The sequence below is a fragment of the Apteryx rowi genome, unplaced genomic scaffold (genome assembly GCF_003343035.1).
Source record: "Apteryx rowi isolate R43461 unplaced genomic scaffold, aptRow1 scaffold_20, whole genome shotgun sequence".
NCBI classification, from domain to species: Eukaryota; Metazoa; Chordata; class Aves; order Apterygiformes; family Apterygidae; genus Apteryx; species Apteryx rowi.
Genome location: NW_020448308.1, coordinates 1,442,640 through 1,465,515, shown reverse-complemented (window position 1 = coordinate 1,465,515; position 22,876 = coordinate 1,442,640). Strand labels below are relative to the sequence as shown.

Below are 22,876 nucleotides of genomic sequence, written 5' to 3'. Positions count from 1 at the left end.
CAGTGCTATAGCGAATCGCTGTTACGGTGAGGATGTTTTGCACGGCTAACGTGGGGGCTGTGGACACCCGAGCTGCCCCTCGACTCTGTTTAGCTCCTGTTGAGCAACTGGGGTAACATTCAGTTTGCAGCAGAGCTCCTGCGCCTGGCGCTCCAGGTCAGCGTTCCTGATCGGTTTGTAATTGAGGGGGTAGTTAGGCTTTTTAAAAAGACACGCAGGCTATCCTGTTATCTCACCTTGCTTGGTGGCTGGGAAGGCAGCAGGAGGAAGCATGTAGGTTGGGGAAGAAAAGTTATTTTTATAGAACCATAATTTTATGAAAAATGTAATTTAACATATTGATAGTAAAGTGCAATGAGTGTTCCCCTGGGCTTATCTTCAACTGTATTTGTCAGTGGGCAGAGTCCACGTGGCTTCTAGGTTCCTGCACTTCTCGTGAGCATTTAGGCTTTTTGCAGACCGACTCCCAGTCTCGTGTAGGCCACCAGTGGCCAGGGAAGCACAGCTTGATGAACAGGAGTCTAAACCACAGAGGGAGAACAGGATCACTTTGCCAAGGAGCTTAGGTTGTAAATGGCCCAAATAGCTCAGGGACACACACTGGGATGTGGATTTATTTGAAGGTAGTGTTTACAAGATACAGAAACGGTTGTGACTCTTAGTAATATCCTATTACTGCTAAGGAGAGTGCTTTGAGGAAATTGCCTAGCTCTTTTTTATTCACTCCCAAATTAAAACACTTCAGCTCTTTAAAAGCTTCGTGTTCTCCAGCTTCTTTAATTTGGCCAGCATTTGGACTTTGACTTTCAGCCAGAGCTTGTCCTGAAGCACCTCCGTTTGTTACCCAAGGCATCCTACTGCCCTTCGGCTTGTATCAGCTTTCAGTAATTTCTGACCTGATGACTCTGGGTTTGAACAGGTAACCTAGAAGAGACAGGCTCTGTCCCCTAAAACCCGCTCTGGTCTTCTCACCAAGGAGACAATCCCATGCGATGCCGAATATCTCTGCAAGCAGCGAAGCACCCTCTAAGGAGGGTGTGCAGCTTCGTGTGGGAACCTCTTGGAATTTATTACAGCAGCTTCTTAAACTAATTACTGCCGGTTGCCAGAAAGCTAAAGGAGCTTTAACACTGAAATGCTGCAGTCTGTGATGTGCAGTTATCCACAGCTCCTGCTGGCAAGGAGAGGAGTCTCAAGACCTCTGCACCTCTCAGAAGTGAGCTCATGCATGGAGCCATCCTGCTGACTCTGTTTTCCTTCCTCTTTTTCCTATCTAGATTCTTCTGCTCGAAGCTGCCGAGCGAAGCCCGCCTTTAGAAAACAACCTGCCAATCGCTGGAACCACAGCCACGTGGTATGACGATTTGCTGCCGGATGCCTTTCCTCTGCTAAAACCTGGGACGGTCTTGAGGAAAACAGTGGGATCCGTGGGTAAGCACAACCTCCTACTCTTCACCCAGCCTCCATGCACGATTCCTGTAGGGTAGCTAAAAAAGAGGCCGTGTTGATCCAACGTAGTACTGAACCTGCATGGGAGAAGGGTCTGCAGGAATCACTGGCAGCTCTTTCCCTCTATTCTATAAGGAAGAAGAGGGTTAAGATTTTCAGATGGGTGATTTCTCTTTTTTGCGGGCGTACGGACAGTTGCTCCCATGCGTTTGAGGCAGGAGGGAGCTGCGGATACAAGCCGCAGCACTCGGGCCTCGTGCTCCTCTGTGCCGAGCGCAGAGCAGGCGGCGTTGCAGGCATCAACGGCTCCCCGCCTGCGGCTCGTGTTGTGCCCTCATAGGCACCATAGCTTTGGCCCGGCTGCAAATGTTCACAGTGAGGCGGGAGTGCGCTCAGCATGAAAACCGCCCTGCGGAGAGGCATTTTGAGAACTTCCAGCCTCTGTTTTAGGGGCAGAACCAGCGCTATTTAGCTTTACGGCCAGGATTCCTCCAAACCAGGGACTATTCAATCTCAGATTTTAATGTCGCCTCACGTCCCTCCCTCTGTGCCGAGCTGTGAACCCGACGGTGATCACGCGCCAACACACATGCAGATTCATGGACAAAGAGGGAATTTAATCCTCACCGATCCCACCTCAAACCATCGGTTTAGCCGCGGGGAGCTGAACACAGTTTCCTCATGGCCTCTTCCTGCGGCTCTTGCAGTAGTGAGGATTACCCCTCGGGGAGGAGAGCAACCTTCTGCTTTTCTCTTCAGGTCTCTACCCCTTCCTCTGGTCCAACCAGCACAAAGCAGCCATGTCTCAGGAAGCGAGCGGCTCAGCTTTGAACGTAACGTTTTAAGCTCCGTTTTGCCAGCCTTAACGGTCTGTCACTAACCTCTATTTCTGTTGGCACAAGAGTGCACCAAGAGCTCAGTTGTGGTCTCAGGAAAGCAGAATTTCCATTACCCTCGGTAGGACCAATATGCCTGCCTGTGTCTTTCAGTGTGCATGTCCGAAGGCTGTGGATTTTCAGGCACAGACAGATTGAGACATTCCTGAAGAAACTCCAGCAAGCCAGGGCGATTGCAGAGGGGCAATTAATACTCACCTCCTGAGCGTCAAATATAGCGTTTCCCTGGCAGGGAGCAGAGGGGGAAAGCAGAAGGTTGTGGTAGGGGTAACTCTTGGGTTTATAAGGAGGAGCATTTTTCCCATGAACGGCAACATCAGTTGCACTATGCATTATATTTTTTAAATTTACCATAAACACAATGGGCTGTTTTATGATCCCTCTTGTGGCATGAAAAAAAAATACACTTCTGAGAAATCTCCCTCTGAGCCTACTTGGCTAGACAGATTACCACGCATTGAATTTCCTTGACCTTAGTGTTCTCGTTTCAAGATTCCTGCTCTCTGCTTCCAAAGCCCTGTCTGTCAGTCGCTTTGCCTGCTCCCAGGGAAGTTTTTATCCTCTATAGGGCCTGCTTTGCCTTTTTTTTTTTTTTTTTTTGGTCAGAGCAGTTTATTATGGCAGCCCTTCATGACTGCAGCAGACTTGGAGCAACCAGCATAGACCAGATGTCATCCATGTTTATAATTTGACAGGATACCACAACATGGAGGGAGGTTCGCTAACAATATGTTCTGCAAAGTATTTTCAGAACCACAGTGACGGCTGCCAGGAACTGAATTTAAGCCGTTTCCCCCGGTGTCCATTATATGCTCGTTCCGCCTTCTCCATGTCATTTATTTTTTGCTGTTGCAGTGTCTCTGCACCTGCACTTCATTGTACTAAAGTCAATCCAGCAAAAGTACTGACGGCTCTGCCCCTCCCACTTAAAAGTCTTCTCCTCCCTGAGGCTCCCTCCACACGATAGTCTCTCCGCGCTCGGCAAGGAGCGGGGAATTGCCCTTCTCCCAGGCAGTGCTGCGAAGCAGAATTGTTTTCCTGTAGAGGCTGCATCAGGCTGATGCAGATCCTGTATCAGCACCCTCCACCCAGCAGTGAATCCAGGAGGTAGCTAGAGGTCACCTCCAAAAAACACGTGCCAGGTGTAGTCCTCACTCATTGCTACCCTTTATTGTTCCAACCGGGGTTTATTTAACCTAGTGCAGAATAGCAACTGCAGCATAATAACTGGGCATCAGGCCTGCACTGGGCCATCTTAGGTCAGGACAGCATCTTTCAGCGATCGGAAGTCATCAGTTAAGTTGTTTATTGACACGTGATCTCCCCCCGCTGCTGCCACCCCACGCTCGGCAGAATCCAGCTCTTGCTTTGCTCAGGAGCTGTGGGGATATTTCCTGCGTTTGGGTCCCCATTGGGCTTCCTTCCCTCCTCATGTCAGTTTGTATTTACAGTTCAAAGCAAGCCAAAAAACGCACTGTGGATTTTGCTGAAATGTAGGGAATTTCAGGCCGTTGGTCTAGGATGGCAGGGGACTGCCCCTTTTGCGTGATTTCAACACTGCGCTTTAATTTGTGGCACAAAGCTGGCCCAGGTTCACGTAAAGGGATGGCAGACCTCAGGAGATCTTTCAACAAATGTGACCTCAGATTAGGGCAAAGTCAAAACTGAGTGTTTTGTGTGATTTGGGGCTGTGGAAAGCTATGCTTATGTCCCTCCCGTTCCCTTACCCAGAGGTTTTCGTGAAATATTGCCTACTTTGTCCTGCTTTTACTTTTTCAGCCAAAGCAAATCCAAATCCCAGCTTCCACACCACGAGTTTCCAAAACCGATGGACTAAGGGCAGGATGTTGGTGCCTGACACCAAGAGGGTCGATGGGGACCCGATGCTTTGAATGGCAGGCGGGTTTCCGAATGACCAGATAGCTCGGAGCTGGCTGACGCCTTTCCAGGCTGAGGTCCAGGAAAACTTGCTACTGTTTATTAGGGTAGCTATTTCTTCAGTGACTGACAGGGCTGAGAATAGACAATCGTTTAAAAGCAATCAGAGCTGTTGAGACAGCTGCACTGCTGGCCTTTCTGATCAGCTTGTTAATCAACAGGATACATTTTACTGAGCATTAAGAAAATATATATGCTCTGCCTGAGCCAGTTGGCAGCAAGAGACCTAATTTTTCATAACTCTCTCTCTTTTTCTTTCTTTTTCTTTCTTTTTTTTTTTTTTTTTTTACCCCAACCCTGTTAATTAGAGCCTAAAGGACGCAGAGGTGCAGAGGAACAGCTAATACCACAGGGTAAGTGAATGTAATCTACTATTTTCCTCTTTTAAAGCACAAAATGTCGCTATGCCCAGTCCTGTGCATGGTCTTGCCCAAAAACCAGAAGGCTCCTGTGGTCAGGAGTCCTCAGCGATCCAGAGCCTCACAGCTACAGGGCGGCTGGGTTTCTTCTTGGGCTTTTATTTGTTCGTGGGCTGCTCTGGTTAGCGAGGCTGAACACCAGCTTTATCATCTTTGAGACCTTCGCTTCCCCCGGCACAACAGGGTGGACGGCACTGCCAAAGGGCAAGTAGTGAGAGCGAGGGGGGCATGCGCTGCGCGGCAGGAGAATCACCGCTCTTACCCGCCTGGTGTTGCCTGCCAGGGGCACCGAGAGCTGCCGCTGATGTTCAGGGCATCGCCTTGCTAAGCTCCGTACGAATACAGGCTCTAAATAGAGAAGATCTTGGGGAAGGAAAGAAGAACAGAGATTATGTTGCAGGTTAATGACAAGGCCAGGAAGGAAATCCAGGACTCTGCAGGCCTGTTTTGGTCTCCAGCAGTAGGATATTCACCCACTACCTTTTTAAATTTTTCCCATAGCTTTTTCTTTCACATTTTTGGAGGATAAGTGCTTTCCATGGGCTTCAGCTCTCTGAAAGCAATGTCACTGCAGCAGTGCTGATTTATGCCGGCTGAAGATTTGGCCTATTCATTTTCCTCCCCCTTTTTCCCTGAATCCTTCCCTCTCTCTTTTCCCTTTTGCACTTGTCTCTTTTATGCTGGTAACACCATTTGTCACCAGTATGAGCATTTGCCTGACACATTACTCAGCACTGCATCTTCTAGTCTTTCTGTTAGCGCTTTCCACCTTCAGGGAAGTAAGTGCCAGCTTCTTTAAAGCTCCGCTGCAGCAGCGTGATTGAGGATGCTAGCAAAAAACGATTGCTCTTTGTCTGCAGAAGTTTGCAGGATTGAGTTATAAAGGTTGAACTGGATGATTGAGGCTGATTTATACAAGTGAGGAGATGCTTTGACCCATGCTCAGCAGCACAGTGTGTTGTGCTTGCAAAACAGTCAGTATTTCTGCTGTTCTTTCCTGTGTGCTGGGAAGGATTTGCTGCAAGAAGGCTCCAGGTGTGTTGTGGGGTTTTTGGTAGGGGGGAAGAGGCTGTTTGCGATGCTCTGAACAAATGGTGGTGTTCTCCTCGATGGGCTTCTGCTCACCTGCCTGAGCTTGCCAAACACAGCATGTGTCGGGTGAGCTCTCAGCCCAGATCCATTAAAGGAGCCCCAGTGCTCATAGAAAAGTCTGCAGTTTGTGTCCTGTGGGTAAGCAAATTGCTCCAAATGAAAACCCTACCTTAACTCAGTGTTCAATACTCAAATTAAACCAGACCTTTACTGATGATAGAATTAAAGGTACTGATAGAATTAAACAAGGGTACATGCACACACATACCCCCCACACACGTGCGCATGAAACCTTTGAAATATCCTTTTTTCAGTCTTCCCATGGATTAGAGATGGATTTTTGTAAGAAAAAAATAATTTGGATATATCTCCAGAATGAGCAAAAAGAAGGAGGGAAAGGGGAATCTTTCAGGGGGGTCTAATATTTTGGAATTATTGCTTTGCTCTGAGAAGTGCAGAGAGTTTGGATGAATGCCTAGGGGACTCGGTTTTGTGCCTCAGGTTGACTGTCCCACATGTAGGGTGGGAACTGGATCCAAATGTGGAAGCTGCAAATCCCTGAGCCCTGATTTTTATTATATATGTTTGCAGGCCTGCCAGGACAGGTGGGGCCTCCAGGCCCAGTTGGACCAACTGGTCTCCCAGGACCGCCAGGACCAAAAGGCGAGAAGGGTCAACCCGGTGAGAGGGGCCCGGCAGGACCACCAGGTAAGTCCCAGAGGAGTCTCTTGGTCAACAGAATAGCGATCTTTTCACTTTGTGCAAATTCTCAGTGCAAATAGATCATAAAAGGCCTGGGCACACAAGAAGCTGAACATCTTCAGTTCCTGTTGAGTCTATTCCTGCTAGTCCCCTGGGTGCTGAAATCAGCCAGTGGCTCTCAGAGCTGGGCAGTCAGCAGCACTATTCCCTGGGACTTCCCATGGAGCTGGGGAGAGCTTATCCCAGAAAGCAGCAGAGCAGGATCATGTTTCCTCATCCTGTTTCGGAGCTGTAAAAACCCGTCTCTGATCTGTCAGCCTTCAGAGAAGAGCATTCCCTGTTTAACCCTCTCACTGCTAGGCCTGCTTTAACTCCCCTTCTTCCCTACCTGAGGAAAAAAGAGTTGCCGTTTGTGTCAAACTGTCGCAGGGCAGGATGTCAAACAGATGATGCTATTGTATAGTAAGGTGAAAAGGTTATGATACCATTCTTTCAGAGCATACCCGTTCTGGAGCTGGGAGATTTTCTCCATCCCGAAAATATTCCTGAATCTTTTGATGGAAGCAATGTTACACAATAGCTGCCAGACCTCAGCCTCTGTGCTCTCTATGCATTTGCAAGGCTGAGCTCAGGAAAAATTTGGAACTTGGAGCATGCCTTCAATATGAGAGCAGTCCTAAGCGCCTCTTGGCATTTTCTGGCATCCTGACAATGGCTAAAGTCTGGCCAGGGATGTGTCTGCCTTTTGGTTTTTCAGGATGAAATGAGAGCCTTCCAAGCTCCAAAGGAAGCAGAACTGATCTGTGCCTGGACTGGCTTTCTGCTGCTCTTTCTGTGCTTTCCCAGCAGCAGGGTGACATACAGGTGTAAGTGGAAGGGAAGAGAAGGATCTGCACTTGATTTCAAGCCTTGCAGCCTTGGTTTCTTCTACAGCCTCAGGGAAGGGGGTAGATTTTACTCTTTGAGGAATTAAGCTTTGCAACACCTTTGAGGCAAGTGAAGCCATCTGCTTTGCAGAGGAAGAAGCTAAAGGGAAATAGGAACAGTTTCCCAATTTTCCATATTTAGTTGGTCCCCAATCCCCACAATTCCAGTTCAGGACAGAAATCCTCTGTTCCTAGTAGGGCAAACATATTGTGGCTGTGATATTCTGAGACCACACTGGGAACGGCTGAGAGGCTTCTTTTGCTTAACAGAAACAATTCTGAGACCAAATTGCCTTTCCACTCTCTGGTTTCTCTCTGCATGTTTTCCATCTCCACCACATCTATTAATGCTGGCTCAATTTTCAGGTAGCTTTTCTCTTCTGTCCTGGAGGAAGCATCCCTATTTAGACTCTTCTTTCAAAGAGTTGATGGGCTTCTCCCTGGCTTTTTGCATGGTGGCATCCATTAGCACATCCACAAGTATACTAACAGGTCCTCTTCTGCTTCTGCACAGGACTGCTGGGACCTCAAGGACCAAGAGGACTTCCAGGAGAAACCGGGATCCCGGGTCCCCCAGGTCCTCCAGGGCCACCGGCTACCCCAAGCCTCCCTCTTACCTTCCAACAAGGGGTTCTCTACTCACTCCAGCCTACAGCTGAAAAAGAAAGTAAGTTTCCTCCTCTGTTCGCCTTTTTTCTGGTACATCAGCAGAATGGGCAGACACATTTTTTGTACAGATGAAGAAGCATCAGCAGGGAATAGGGTTTGAGGGGGGATTTATGTTCCCTGTGCCTGGTTTTCTAGGCTCAACATAGCTTTGAGGAGGTGACATGGCCTCCTGTAGGCTTGCTTCATGCAGACTAGGGTAGCTGCTGTGAAGAGGGTCCCTAACGAAGCGGTAGGGCTCCAGCGGTATCATCTATGAGATGTGGGTAGAGATATATGGCATGTATGACTGGTTAGATCCTGGTGCAATGAAACTGCACTCTTGTGAGACCTCCTGGGGCTGCTGGTGCAGCGTTACAGCAGCCAGGGTTTCCCAGAAATGAATGAGCACCACAGGTTTGCAGCGCTGAAGTTATATAACCTAACGCGGGCATCTGTTAAATGCAGCTCCTTTCCTGCCCCCGCAGACACATGTCCCCACCTGTGTTTTTTGATATAGCAACATTCTCTGGCATCCATGCAAAACACAGACCTGCAGGCTTGAATGCCCAAACGAAGGCAGTGATTTGTGCCTTCCTTATAGCTAGAGGGACAGGATATTTTTGAGCCTATGGTGATTAAAAAATCTATTTACTTGATTTGATCTGTGTTGTACAGGGCAAGAAAAGGCTGTCTAGGAAAGGCACATCATGTGCTCTTATCTGAGCGCTCTCAGAATTGGGCTTGATCGGATTTCTTCCGGCACAGTCTTCCGTTGCTAGTGTCTAATAACGACACAGCGCAGCTCAGCCGTATCTCCCCCTTGGCTTGTAAAGCTTGGGAGCCTCGGCTCCGCTTAGTCTCCGCTCTCCCTTCCCCCAGACTTCAGCTGTGCCTTTTCCCCAGCTGCTCCGCTCACCTCCAGCTTCAAAGCTGACTTATATTAATTACAACCAAGGATTAGCAAATCTCCCTGTGTCTGACAGTTTTCTAGAGCCTTCCTTTTTCTTCCACCCACTCTCCTCTCCAGACTGCTTTTTGTGAAAGTGAGCGGATGTATTTTTAATTTGGGAGGATTTTAACAGCTCTGTTCTGTATTCAATTATTTAGAGCGTATGGGCAGGATTAAATTAATTGTGGTTCAATACCCAAGTTCTTAGCAAAATGTAGACTGAGCTGCTGCATTCAGGAGCCGTATAACCAGAAGGTTTTCCATTACAGTCACTTCACAGAATCACACCAAATAGTGCCTGTATCGGATGGGACCGCTCTTGATTTAGCATTTTATTCCAAAGGATCCTCAAGGATGATTTTGATACTGCCACTGCCCCCTCCCTCCAACCACCTTTCAGTTAAGCTCTTTCTTGCAAGATAGTGGAGAAATTAAGAAGCGCATAATGGCACTGCATGGCCTTCCCAGCTGGTGCACAAGAAGGGTAAACTCTTGTATTGTCCCAGAATGGGATGTGGATAAATGAGGTTTATCTGTGTGAACTCTGCCACCAGTGGGCAGCAACAGGCTTGCACAGAAACGTGGGGGCCCTGAGCAAACGGTGGCTGTTACAGCCCTTGGGCAGACCTGTCGTTTTTCTCCACGTCTATGATGGATTTCTTGGTATGCAGAGAGGGTAGCCAGGACGCTGTCTCCGCGGTGTGTGCTGCTGAGGCTTGATTTATCTATTCTTGGAAGAACTAGAGAACTGATATAGTCTAGAGGTTTCAAAATTAAGGCCTAATCCTGTGTGGAATTAAAATATTGCTGTTACAGAGTCTGGCCATGACTGTTTGAGCACTTAAGCTCTCTCCTGGATTTATAGTCAGGGTCATTTAAGAAGCAAAAAGCTCTACACTCCCTGGTGTTTTATATTGCAGAGGACTGGTTAAACAAATCTGAGTGTTACTTTTGAATGATACACACTAAGTGGTACTTGGACACAGCAGACAGCACAGGATCTTTGCCTTTGTGCACCTGCCGTGACCTCTGATAACCACCGACATCTTTATCCTAAACCTCACATCTGAAAACTGAGAAATCTTTTTCTTTTCCATCTCCGGTTCATACTTTTTGGAGTCGCACCTGCCTTCTCTCGTAGGTTTTGGTGGGTAGGTGAGCCGGGCATCGTTGTCTCCTCTAAGCTGGTCACTTCACCTGAGAAACGTGAGACTTGGAAGCTGATGCAAGCATCAGGGCAGTCTGCTGGGGTGGTATAGATAGGACCCGTTCATCCTGTTTCTGCAGATCAAGTCAGTCCTTACAAGGCAGGGCTCTCTGTTAATCCACAGAGGTGGCATGTAGGTGTCTACAGCAAACACTGCATTAGACAAGTGGAGCAACCCGGCTTTATTGGTGTACTGACATCCTAGGATCTGGGCTGAAACTATGACAATTTCTCTCTTTTTCAGAATTTTTCTTAATACAAGTCTCACTGCCAATATAAGTCATCTATGTGGTCATGATAGAATTAGTGCAATATCAAGACCATATTCTCCTAAAACTTACCATTTTGTCTTTGTGGTAGCTGATTTTGCCTACCAAAGGCTGGTGGAAAGCTGATCCTCAACAACCAATAAAACTTAGCCTTGTAAATCCCAGATAGGTTTTTATTTATTTATTTATTTTAATGGAACACATCTGAAAACTATAAACGTAAGATTCCAGCTGCTGACAGCAGAGGGAAGCATATTCCTGGTAATGGGCATGTGCACCCACGGAGATGTAAGAAAGCTGTATCAGATTATTATTATTAGTAGTAGTAGTACAGTATTTGGTTCCGCCTGAACATGGTTAATGCATGTGCCTTCATTAATCGCAACAAGTTCCTGTTGGCAATGTTTATCAGCAGACAGAAGCCAAAAATGGGGAGACAACTATTTTCTCACAGTTTCACTATGCTGCGGTGAAGAAATTGGTCCCAGTTGTCTCTCTCCAGATCAGGTAGCAGAAAGAAATTAAGACAGGATTACTTCATTTCCATCCTGTCTCAACAAATCAAGCCTATAATGGGGGAATTTATCCCTTAGTCAGAAACATTAGACACAGGCCAGAAGCTAAACTGCCCTATCCCGCTGCTGTCGCTGCTGTGGCTGCTGCTGCAAGGATCACTCGCTTTCTCTACTGCTTAAAAATAAGTGGCTCAGGTATGTGGTCTTAAGTCCTCTTTCAGCTCGGTCCTATTTCTCCTGTTAAAACTAAGAAACATTTTAGGGCGAAAGGGAGAAAAGAACGGAGCTTGCACTCAATTGAGGGCTCTGTTTTCTTACATTTCAAAGATTTGAGTTTGCAAATGACGTATAAAATAACGATTAATCTACTTTACAGGGAGGGCAAGGGGAGACTGAGGCACAGAAGAAGACGTGCCTATGTGCCCGGCATGTCATTGGTGAAAAAGAGCATAGCGCAGAGATCTGCAAACCAGAGCCTGCTGCTGTGCAGAGCCTTCCCAGGAAGGGTCCCGAGGAAGAGAGAACAGAGCAGAGGAAGCTAAGGGAAAGGAGAGGGGAAGGGAATGGCATTTCATTTAGAAAACCATACTGACTGCCTTCAAAGCTGTTAGCGCCTGTGCCTCGGAGATGCCTTGCTCTTCTGGCTGGGCAAGTCTCCCTGCCTCCCTCAGGATAGTTCTGCGCTGTTCCAGGTTTGCACTTTGCTGGATGTTCGTGCCTCTCTCAGAGTGCCCAGGGACTTGTGGCTACCTGGGTTGGCCTGGTCACGCTATTCCTTTTGGCTTGGCTAGGAGTTTGAAAGCTCCTGGAACAAATCATGTATCAAGGTCTTTTCAAATGAGACAAACAGTTGTCTGCATTTTGCTTTGGTATGAGCAGAAGCACTGATCCAAAATCCAGCCCTTGAGCCCAGCAGAGCCTGACTCAGTGCAGGAGACAGCGGAGAAGGGAAGATTCCTCCTGCGTCTGCTACTGAATGATGCTGGAGCTATTTGTGACCGCTACAACAACCTCCAGCCCCAGAGTCTCCCCCTGTTTATAAGGAGCAGGAAAGACTGGAGGTTTGAGTTCTACTTGCTGCTTTATAGGAATATGGAAGAAGACCTTTAAAAAGTGAGGGTTTTGTTTTGACACGTTTTTATCTGGCTCTATTCTTAGTATGTTGCATTCAGAGCCCACCTGGAAAGAAACCTTGACCTCCATGAGTTTTGCATGGCCAGGCAGTTGCAGAAGGAGCAACTCCAGATCTCCTACAAACATATACTCCTGTGCTGCAGAGACCAAATCAGGAGCCACTGAGCTCCAGGGCTGTTGAGCAGAGCTCTTTTTTGTGTCACAGTAATGGAATCACCTTTCCTAAATAACTTTGAGTCAAACTGACCTGAAGTCAGGATGGGTGGATTTGTGGGGAGTAACTCTCTCACCATAATAATGTTTGGCTGGAATGTTCTATAACCCAAATCTTTATCCTCGGCTTACCTCCAGCGGGAATTAAATTCTGATAGTTTGCAATCCTCCCTCCCCCTCCCACTGGATGTTCATCTGATTTTGTTGACCATGTGGTCTTTAAAAACAAAATGCCTTCACTACTGTTCGATGCTCATTTCCTGATTTCATCTCACTTGCCAGCCCTGATAGATTTTGACATGGTCAAATAAAACTCAAATTAATTGGATTACACACTTCACTTGGGTACCTTTCCTTCTGAACATGAAAATAGTGTCAGTTGTTTTGTTTCAGGGCTGTGAAGAAGGGAAGATGGATGGAGCTGGAAACAATAGTCAAAGAAATACCTGTTTGCATTCAGGCTTCAGGCATGGAATTTGGTTCTCAGGGGGATCTGGGCTAGATCTCACGCTGTTCTGCCGCCAGGAAAGCGTTGCAGAGATATATTGTCATCCCTGGCAGTTAAAGAGATTTCACAGTTTTCCCTAGGAGCTGCTTTCAAACAACTAGCTTGAAAGTCTTCTCAATGCTCCTAAGGTTGAAAAGGCTTCATAATGCATCTGCTAACATTTCTGGAGATTTCACAGAGTACCCTTTGGGCAGGACCGTGCCCCTGCAGAGTACGCTAACACCCTTCTGATCTTCCTGGTGTCACTTGATATTTGCATCAATATAGCAATGAGCCATATGAAGTCTTTTACACCTGCAAAGGATGCTACTGAATTTTAGTGTAATGACTTAAAGGGATGAGTGAAAAAAGAAAAAAAAAAGAATAAATTTGAGATCATGGGCAGGAGAAGATAGATGTTCTTCCTGCATCGTGGCCTCCAGCTGTGGAAAATGTGGACATGTCAAGAGGGTTTACCATCCCAGTGATCAGGAGCCAACATCTTCATGCAGGTCAGTGGATGAACTATGCTGTTGGTCCTATAGCACTGGTTAGGAGAGTGGATTGTGAATCTTAGTAGCGCCAGGGCATGGCAGTTCCCTTCCTTACTTTGTGACTGGGGGGCCCTGGTGAGTCATGGAATTTTTGCACCTTGGCTTCCGCAACTGTAAAATAGTGTCCTGGGAGTCTCAAATGAAAGATGCTGCCACCACCCACAGACTGCTAGTATGCTACAATATAGGTCTCTAGGGAACAGGGTTGTTGATTTTGGTTTTGGAATTGCAATGAATAAGCAGAGTTGTTTTCTTTTTTAAAAAATAGGTCTGTTTTTTCTCTTCAGTTACCATTTGAAGTGGCAAGCCCATGGCTACAAGGGTGAGGAAAGATATGGACAGCTACAGGCTGATGATTTTTATCCCTGACAGGAATGGACTGAGGAACATGTGCAACAGCACAAAATTCCTCCAATTCCTGCTGATGACTTTCCTCTCCCTGCTGCACTCTCATCTCCATCTGTTCCCCAGAGCACACTGGACCTGCCCAAACTGGCCATACGAAGACCTAAAATAATCCTGAAAGGCAGAAGAGAGTTTCCTGGGTATGTGGAGGGAGCAGAACACACCCTCTCCACTGGGCTCTCCTGTATCCTCGGATCTCAGGATATCTCCACCACTGCTGATGGCAGTGTGAGCTTGCTGGGCTTGTGGGTGTGTGCTAGGCTGCCAGAGTTGCTCAGCAGTTCATTGGTGATGGATACAGGGGAGCTCCAGGTGCCTGTGTGACTTGTCAGGTAGCCAGAAGCCAAATGTGTCTCAGAGATGGCAAATTTCAGGTGAGTTATTGCTGTGCAAGGCAGAGCTATGCTTAATCTGCTTTGGAGTTCAAAGGTAGGTTTATATGACTCTGGAGGAACATCAGTTTTGGACAGAAAGGACAGCTCTTTCGTGGTTAAGCAAGAAGTGCATCTGAGGGTGTCCACAGCTCTGCAGGTCTAGGGGACACAGCCCATAGCCTTGGAGAGCACAGGGCAATCGCTCTAACAGCCCAAATTTTGCATCCTAAAGCACTGCCTGCCCTTGGCCAGCAACAGGCGCCAGAGGATTTTGGAGTGAAATCCTGCCTGCTGGGACTGTGCAGTTGGACACTGATTACTCTGTTCTTTAATGCAGATGGAGAACCACAGCTGGCTTCTACCGTTATAGACACCATCATGGCTGGCTTGCCAGGACCACGGGGAGCCCCCGGCCCAGTCGGGCCACCAGGTAATAAATTCAATTGAGCTGCAAAGCTGTAATGACGGGGCAACATGCAAAAGAAGCTTCTGACAGGGAGCGGGAATGGTCTGGCAGGGTTCACTCCTGCGGGATATCCCGCCTGAAGGGGAAAGCCAGCGGCCCTCACTGGAAGGGCAGAAGAGTTGTGGGTCCTGGACTGGGGAAGGGTAGAGAAGTAACCAGTTTTCGTATCTGTTGGTAATGGCAGATTTTACCTCAAAGATTCCTTGCCGCTTTGGCAGGGAAGAGGGATATCTATTGACACATCTTGAGAATAACCAAAGAGTGTCTTTAAGAATGGTCTGTCCAGTGGATTTCTCTGTGAGGGCAGAGTGGTTCTTGCTGCTGGTGCAAATCCTGTCCCTTGAAGCAGCGCTGCACTGAGCAGAATCTGGCCAGCTGTTCTCAGTGACATTTATGCAAACTTTGCAGGCTTTGGAGCTATTTTGAGCTACTCCAGATTTGCACCAGCGTAACTGAGATGAGAATCTGGGACGAGAATTCTGTGGCAAGTCTTCTGTTTTTCAGTGCTGATGAGTGGCTTAAATGATAATATTCCTGCAAACATCAGCACTTCCCTGTACGAAGCGCATTTAGCAGTGAACTCCCATCAGCTGCAGAAAAGGCTTTTCCTTTTATTATAGGGCCTTTCATTTATCCTTCAATTCATTTATTCTTTGACTTACACATTTGCATGGCGCATTAATGATTGTGGCTGATTTAGCTGTACTTTATGTGCATAATGTCCACATTGTTTCATCTCAAGGGTTGCGACAACTAAAGCAGAGAGGAGTATTAATAAATTCGAGCTAAGCAAATATCCTGTCTCCCATTTGCAGGTATAATTTAACAGCTACTGTTCAGATATAATTATTTTCTTCCAAAGGGAATGAAGCTGTTAAGTGACTATGAAACAAGTTGACCTGCTCAGGCAATGTTTAACTTTTCCCAGAACCACCCTGCTCTATGGTACAGCCTTAAAAAGAACTTCTTGCTACTGGAGTGAGCATGCAGAGATCAAAAGAGTGCTTTGCCACGGTCAGCCTCTCCTTCGACTACGTCCAAACCCGGTCTCCTGAATGTTCATCGTCAACTCTCTGGCAACATCAGAGAGACAGACCCTAGCTGGCTTGGGGACTTTGCTTTCCACCTGTGGGACTCCTCCTGTTTTAGAAACAGCAACTACAGTATCTTGCTCTGATGTAGCTGTTTCATGGATCTACTTAAGATTTCTGAAAAGCTGTCATTTTAAAGGAAATGGAAATGCAGCATGTTGCTGTCATCCTTCCTGCCTATGTTCCCCCACCTCTTCTTTCCAGAGCTCTAAGATCTTCCCTAGGGCATAGGGATATATTATATCAGGATGTGGGTATCCAGGAATCTAGAGTGTGATGAAAGTGCTTATGCTGTAGTCCTGCGATCGATCAATGGCTCTTATCCATTAAGAGACTAAGCAGAACAATGAAAGGAAGTGCATATGGTTGGAATTAAGGGTCCTTCCTTCTAAATCTCCTTAAAATTGCCTCAAATGATGATTTTCACCAGGGCCACCAGGTGCATCAGGACCCAAAGGGCCACCAGGACCTATCGGAGCCCCTGGATTGCAAGTAAGGCATTTTAATGCTTTTGGGGTGGGGTGGGGAAGAGTCAGAGGTTAGATGCGAAGCATCTTCTCATTACAGAAAGAGGGACAGTGCTGTATGTCTTAGAGCTGATGTTTTGTCCCCTGTGAAATTCTGTGATTTTAATACCTGTTTTTCATCTTGAATTGGGTTGAGAAGTTGGAATAATCTGACTTTCCAGATTTGTACCTTAATCATAACAACACATTTTACTGTCAGTGCATCAAGATGCTTCACCGTGGCCTGAGTTGATGCAAAACATTTTGTGCGAGTGGGCTCAGCAGTGGAGAGCCTCCCACCCCAGGGCTACATGGCCCTGCGCCACATCAAGCCCCAATTTTACAGAGGCTTCCTGGCCAGTCTGAATCCCCCATGGGATGCCACCAAAGACCCTGTACCATCACAAGACAGATGGCCTTTAGGAGCAGTTGAAGGAATGAAGTGGTGCAATATTCAGGAAAGAAAATAAGCAGACCAAAACAGTGACTTGTGCTGTGCCACCACAATCATTGAAAAATACTGTTATTTCCTGTGGATCACACAGAAGGAACAACGCTGCACCCATGTGAATTTGCTGTAGTTGAGCCTGATTTTCAGAAATAGCACTTTCTGGTAAAAATATTGCAAATTCCCATCAGTCCTACTGATGAATTATCAATGCAAAAATTGTGGGTGGGGGAATAATCATGGATTGTGATGAACTTGCTCAAAAACATTTTGGGTAGGAGAAGGGGAAAGTACCCATGTGGATGGAAAAAAATGGTTAAATGGAAAAAAGTGAAGTCATGATGAATAGTGAACTGTCGAACTGCTCAAAATGGTGGTTAGCTGATACAAGGGGACTCCAATTTGGGGAAGAATGTTACTTAATGTGGGGGTCAGCTGTTAACACCAAGTATTTCAAAGGTATGTGAGCTGACTGAAGACATAAAAGTAACTGGAGAGAGAGAGAGAGAAGTTAAGTAATTTAGCTGAGGAATGTCACTTAGATCCTGATATGAAGAGATTTGAGGTTGCTAGAAATTAGAGAAATGAGATTTTACTATGTATTTATTAATCACTTGGAAGAAGCAATGGACAGCAAGTTACTGAAATTTTGCCAGTGTAGCAGAATCGTTTCAATTAGTGAATGCTCTGGAGGACTGCGAGAAACTCCAGATAGATATGAACACAGTGGGAAATTTGGCAGCAAAATGACAGATGCAGTTTAACGTGATTAAACACAAGGTATTCACATGGGCAAAATCGTAGGTTCTGTAGCAGAGTCTGGCTTTTTCGCATGCAGCACACATTGTAAATTTTTCATTTTTTCTGACAGATTTATTGAATTCAGTGTTCTTGAACATCTGTGTGTAAACAAGCACTGAAAGTCACTGTTGAGGCTGGCAAGTGCAAAGGGCATCTACAGACACTTGGGCTTTGCTCATGCTGCATGTTTGAACTAGGACCAAACCTGGTTTGTCCCCCAACTTGTTCACCATCCATAGATAACCTCCAAAAGCCGGTTGAGCTTCTGAATCCCCTGTGTGGGGAGATGTGGCTAAGCAGTTACTGATGGTGAGCATTGCTGCCTCCCAGCTCCTTTAGTCCCGTAAAACATTAATGCCCGGTTTTCTTGGACCACTTAACCAGATGCTGAGAGGCTTTGCCCCTTGCAGGGATGCCTAGCAAGCCCATTTCTCTGGATGCTGAGAGTGGTAGTTTCTGGGGGCTGTTATCACGCGGTTTAGCTTAAATCACCAGTGGTTTGGAGTGGAGCAGTAGTCTCATTTGCTACAGTGTCCAAGGTGGTGAGTGAGTCACTTAAGGTGGAAAAAAGCATCTTGCATATGGTTATGGAGAGCTGAGGAGCTGACATGGGGAATATAAACAAACAATATTGTTCTCTTCCTGTCTGGCTTACAAGTGAGGCTTCACTGGGTGGGTAATTTAAGAGTTTGGATTGATTTCTGCAAAGCAGTTCAATTAGTAGAAGTCTGGAGAAAATGCCCTTCTTATCCATTGGTGACTGCTTTATAGATTTATTCAGCCCAGGGAGCAAAATTATTAGTAAAGATTGAGCTTAATTTGAAAATTGTTTATTAGGGTGAGTAAATCGCTTCAAAATAATTTCCGCTGCACAGTCCAATTAATTTTCAGGTATGTATGCTTACTCGTGCCACCCACTGAGACTATTATGAAGAGGGGAAAAATAGTGGGGGGGTTTAGGCTAGCCATATTACCTGTTTATAAATTTCTTCAGGTTAACTGCGAACAAGAACTATCTTGTCATACTGACCCATTGCCAAATGTTACGTCAGTGACATACAGTGCATTAAAAGACCTGAAGAGAGTGATCTGCAGAGGCTATAGGTCCCTGCGTGGGTTCAGGAAATCTTCAAGAGCTTCCAGTGGCTTCTTGCACCAACAAATTTATGAGCTGGATCCACTGCATGCACCTCTATCCCCACCAAATTCTGTAACATTTCTATGTTTTAACATACTAGATTAAACATACTGTTTTCCCCTACATTCATTGATGAGCACTAACCAGATACACACAGGGCTTATTAAAACACAACATATAAGGTGCATGTTTACAATTAAGTTGCAGAACTGCCCCCTTCACCACTGTGAGCAGGTCCATGTGTTATGTTTTACTCTCTTTTTAAGTATGCAGGCTGGCAGGCTTGAAGGCAAAAGAGAATCCAGCCCAATCCCTTAATGGGTATATGAAGTTTTCAGGAACTGAGGATCACTGGGAAATGTATTCACTACACCTATGCAAAAGATGCACAGTGGAAATTAATTCCTTCTTTTCTGCACCTCTTCTAGGGTTTACCAGGCTCTCCAGGACAACCCGGGCCAAAAGGTTCCAAAGGAGACCGAGGAGAAAGAGTAAGATTTTACTGTACCTAGAGAGATTCCCAGCAAGTTCTGGGTTAATGCCTCAGAAACAGTATAGGACATAGGTCTTTCAAGTACAGAGGGACTACAGCCCTGATCAATATTAAATGCGCAGAGTTTCTAGGTCTTCTGCAAGAAGTAAGATAGGGGTCACTGTACACATAAAGGGTTGCATTGATTGCACAGTCTGACATTCCCTAAAGATAATCCGGAAGCAAATATGTAGCATATAATGGCTGTGGAAACCAGCTTTCTTCAGCCAACCAAAGCTCTTTAGCATGGAGTACTTTATGTGATCTAATTGACTTCTTCCTTCTCTGGCAGTAGAACATAACTCCTCAGACTTTTACTGAGCCAAAGCCATTCCTCAGGTCAAACAATGTTCTCATTATGTTTATAAAATGTACTATATCTCAGTCCTTGATGGGCTCCATCCAGTGTTAATAACTGTTACTGGGGCTGTTTGAATGTTATTTCCAGACTGGTCAAGTTTAAGAAATACCAGATAAAAACCTGATAAGGATAGCTTTGTCAGATTCCCAGTCCAGTGTTCAAGCACCAGCCGTGCTTAAGAGTGGCATTTGGGCCTTCAGCTCATTCTACTAAGCTTATTCTCCAAAAACATGTCACAACACCAGGCCTGGTCTTTGAAATCTCTTCTGAGATGCACTAAGAGCACAAAATAGTTTGAGATCTTAGCATATGGGTGGGGACAGTCAGTAGCAAAGGGGTGGACAGTCATTCATCAACTAGATCTGCAGAATGTAGAAACTGGCACTGATGGAGGGTGGACCGTTGCTAAGACTCTGGTATGGAGCAGATCCAAAGAATGAAAGAAAGATGAGGGGAAAAAACATTAAGTTGTACCTCTAAAATGACATGTGTCTGCAGCAGTGGCTGCATAGATAGAGCCTTGTTCCACAGATGTAGGAAACAAATTCCCTTTCTTCCAAGTGCCACTTTTACCTGCACATAGATGGAGGTGAGCATGAAAGTCACCACCTTCAAATGGGTGGCTGTAGACGACTTGCTTCCCCCATATGACAGCATCTCTTCTTCTCCTTCGTTTCTGCTCACTCTTCCAATCTAAAAGACAGAAGGATGTCTCAGAGAGCTATGAAAGGCAAATGCAAATTGGTTAACTCCAGATGAATTTGATAACTTTCTAGGTTAATGAGAATACTTAGTGACAGGCTTATACTGCATTCCTCTGTCCAGACTGCGTGCAAGGCCACAACTCAGAGTGGCTTGTTTCATGCCCCCCTGAGGTGTACTTTACCTCAGGCAGCACGAGATAGCTGAGGCTGGAGCATGTATGCTTTTAAAAAGCTCACGCAGGAGAGGTATTTTGTTCAAGTATCTCTGCAGAAGGTCACATTGTTTTGGGTACTTGGTCCCTGTTCTTAAACAAGAGATCACTTGCAGTCCCCTGAAAGAGAGACCCCGTTTTAAGTAACTGTTAGGATTTTTTTATAAGAATTTCCTAGTGCAAATCAGCCACTTAGGGCATTTACTGGCTTTACTGATAGATTAGACTCTGAGGCAATTCTGGAACTAATATTTAAGGGTCTGATAAAAATTAAAACCTTAACTAGTGAAATTTCAGCCCAAGTTACCCAGTACTGCTCATCACTATTAAACATTAATTTACAATTTTATTAAAAAAAAGAAAAGCATGGTATATGGCAAAGTGTCAAGTTTCCATCCAGGAAACTGATAAGAGCTCTTCCTTCAGTGATTCATTCAGCATCATGATCTAATTTGTGGTTTACCATATTGCTAAGAATATTACTACATTTCTTTTGAAACAAATGCTTTGTTACACTATGCCCATTCAGTGGAATTTTTGACTGGACAAGGTGTAAATGAAGCCTTTAGACTCTGGTTTCATTCACTGCTTGTAGATATTCAGAACTGCAACTTGCCTAGGTTCAGGATAAATGGGGTTTTTGAATATCAGAATGTCTTGCTAAATAGCAAAAATAAACTGTATTTTCTGGTCCTTCCTCTGTTGGTTTGGAAAGTGAAGCTGATAGCTTTTTCTGGCAGAATTTCTGTAGGATGTTTTGTGTGTTTTTGAGAACAACATCTTTTGTGAGTGTGGATTTGAATGCTGGTTTGACAACTACATGCTGCAATTTTCGGTTTGGCGGATACAAATTAGGGCTAGCGTTACACAGAACAGAGGAACTGTGCAGCTGGTGCAACAAAAAAGCTGAGGAGGTTTTACAATATCTATTGAGGTACAAGAAAATGTTATTATACCTTCTGCCTGCTTAATCTCATAGAAAATAGATGTAGAAGAGACCTGAGGCAGTCAGAGTCCATCCCCCAGATGGCACATCTATGTGTGTGCCTTTCGTGGTCAACATCTGCTCAGCCTATTCTTAAGCACTTCCAGTGAGGGATTCTCCACACCATCTCCAGGCAATCTGCAGAGGTACAGCGAGGGAGGGACTGGCATAAAAGATATTTCTAAAATTCAATCTAAACATCCTTTGATCTCCTTTAAGCTGGTAACATCTTTTCCCATTCCCAGTGGACATAGAGAGCAACCTATTTATGTATTTAGAGTGCGGTGTTACGTCTCCTCGCCGTGATGTGCTGCTTGCCAGTGCTTTTTCACAGGCCTTATTCCTTATTCCCTCCAATGCAGAAGCCAGGTATTTTCCATTGAAGAAGGTAGGAGGACCTGACAAATTAGGCCTTATTTCTGCTGCTCTTCATGTCAGCGCAGGGCTGTGCCTAGTGCTGGCTAGCTACTCACTCAGCATTGCACCAGTCTCTGTAGTCATGTTTTTGTAGATGCCCAGGGTTTGGGGTTTTTTATACAAAGCAGCAGGTTGGATGGACACAGTAACAAAGTAGCTCTGTCTTTCTGGCAAATCCTGCAAAAAGCTGACACCAGTTGGATAGCTTTTTTGGAACAAAAGGATAGTTTTTTTTTCCTGGGTATATCTAGGGAGGAAGAGCCAGGATAAATATGTGACTGTTTTCTCAACAGATTTCTAAAGATGCTTTTAAATTTTGCCTCCTTTCCCCCAATTCCTGCTTTCTATGAAATAATTCAAAGTGTTCTCCAGGTTAGGCATTCTGCCCCGGCCCCAGGGTGCTCCGTGGTAGGGAATAAAAGCTGAGGAGGAAAACGGGGGAAAAAGATGCTCACTCTGATGGCATTTCATTCCACCTCAAACCAACACATATCATTTCCAAATGTTTCTGTTTAAAAACAAAAAAAAAGGGCACCAAGAGCAATGTGAAAATTAACACGGCTGGAAAAACCAACCAACCAACCAACCAAAACACTGTACTTGTGTTTTGATCAGTAGCTGTTGGGTTTAATGCAGGGATGTGTGTGCGGAGCAGGAGGCAGATTAAATCAGTGCTCGGTGGGTGTCCGGAGCTCTGTTTGCTGTCTGGGGCAGCAGCAGCCTGTCCATTTTGCTGGAGAGAAGAATGTTGTATCTTTGTAAGAAACAAATCTCCAGCCAAATTCCTTCCTGGTACGATGTAATTGACTGCTTTAAAATTCAAAAAACTGTGAATCATCTTACTGGGCGGGTACTGAGCTGAGTATTTCTATAACTAACCAAACTTCTCCAAAGCATGATGGGATTTGGAGCTGATCCTTGACAGAAACCATGACCCCCTTTGGCTGTCTCTAAGTGATAATGTCAAGGGAAAGAAATGTCTTCATATTATCCCAAGTGTAAGGTTTTTCATTAAGCCATCTTAATTCCACTAGTAAA

The 22,876-nt window shown here is 45.6% G+C and overlaps 1 protein-coding gene across 1 annotated transcript in view; it reads left to right on the top strand.

Annotated features, from left to right (window-relative positions):
- COL26A1 (collagen type XXVI alpha 1 chain) overlaps positions 1-22,876 on the top strand; it is a 184,576-nt gene that overhangs the window by 150,314 nt on the left and 11,386 nt on the right. The window contains exons 6-12 of the mRNA XM_026063592.1: positions 1,278-1,431; positions 4,592-4,636; positions 6,386-6,502; positions 7,937-8,089; positions 14,515-14,607; positions 16,165-16,226; positions 19,056-19,118. Coding sequence (XP_025919377.1) covers positions 1,278-1,431; positions 4,592-4,636; positions 6,386-6,502; positions 7,937-8,089; positions 14,515-14,607; positions 16,165-16,226; positions 19,056-19,118 — 687 coding nt within the window. The remainder of the gene's footprint in view (positions 1-1,277; positions 1,432-4,591; positions 4,637-6,385; positions 6,503-7,936; positions 8,090-14,514; positions 14,608-16,164; positions 16,227-19,055; positions 19,119-22,876) is intronic.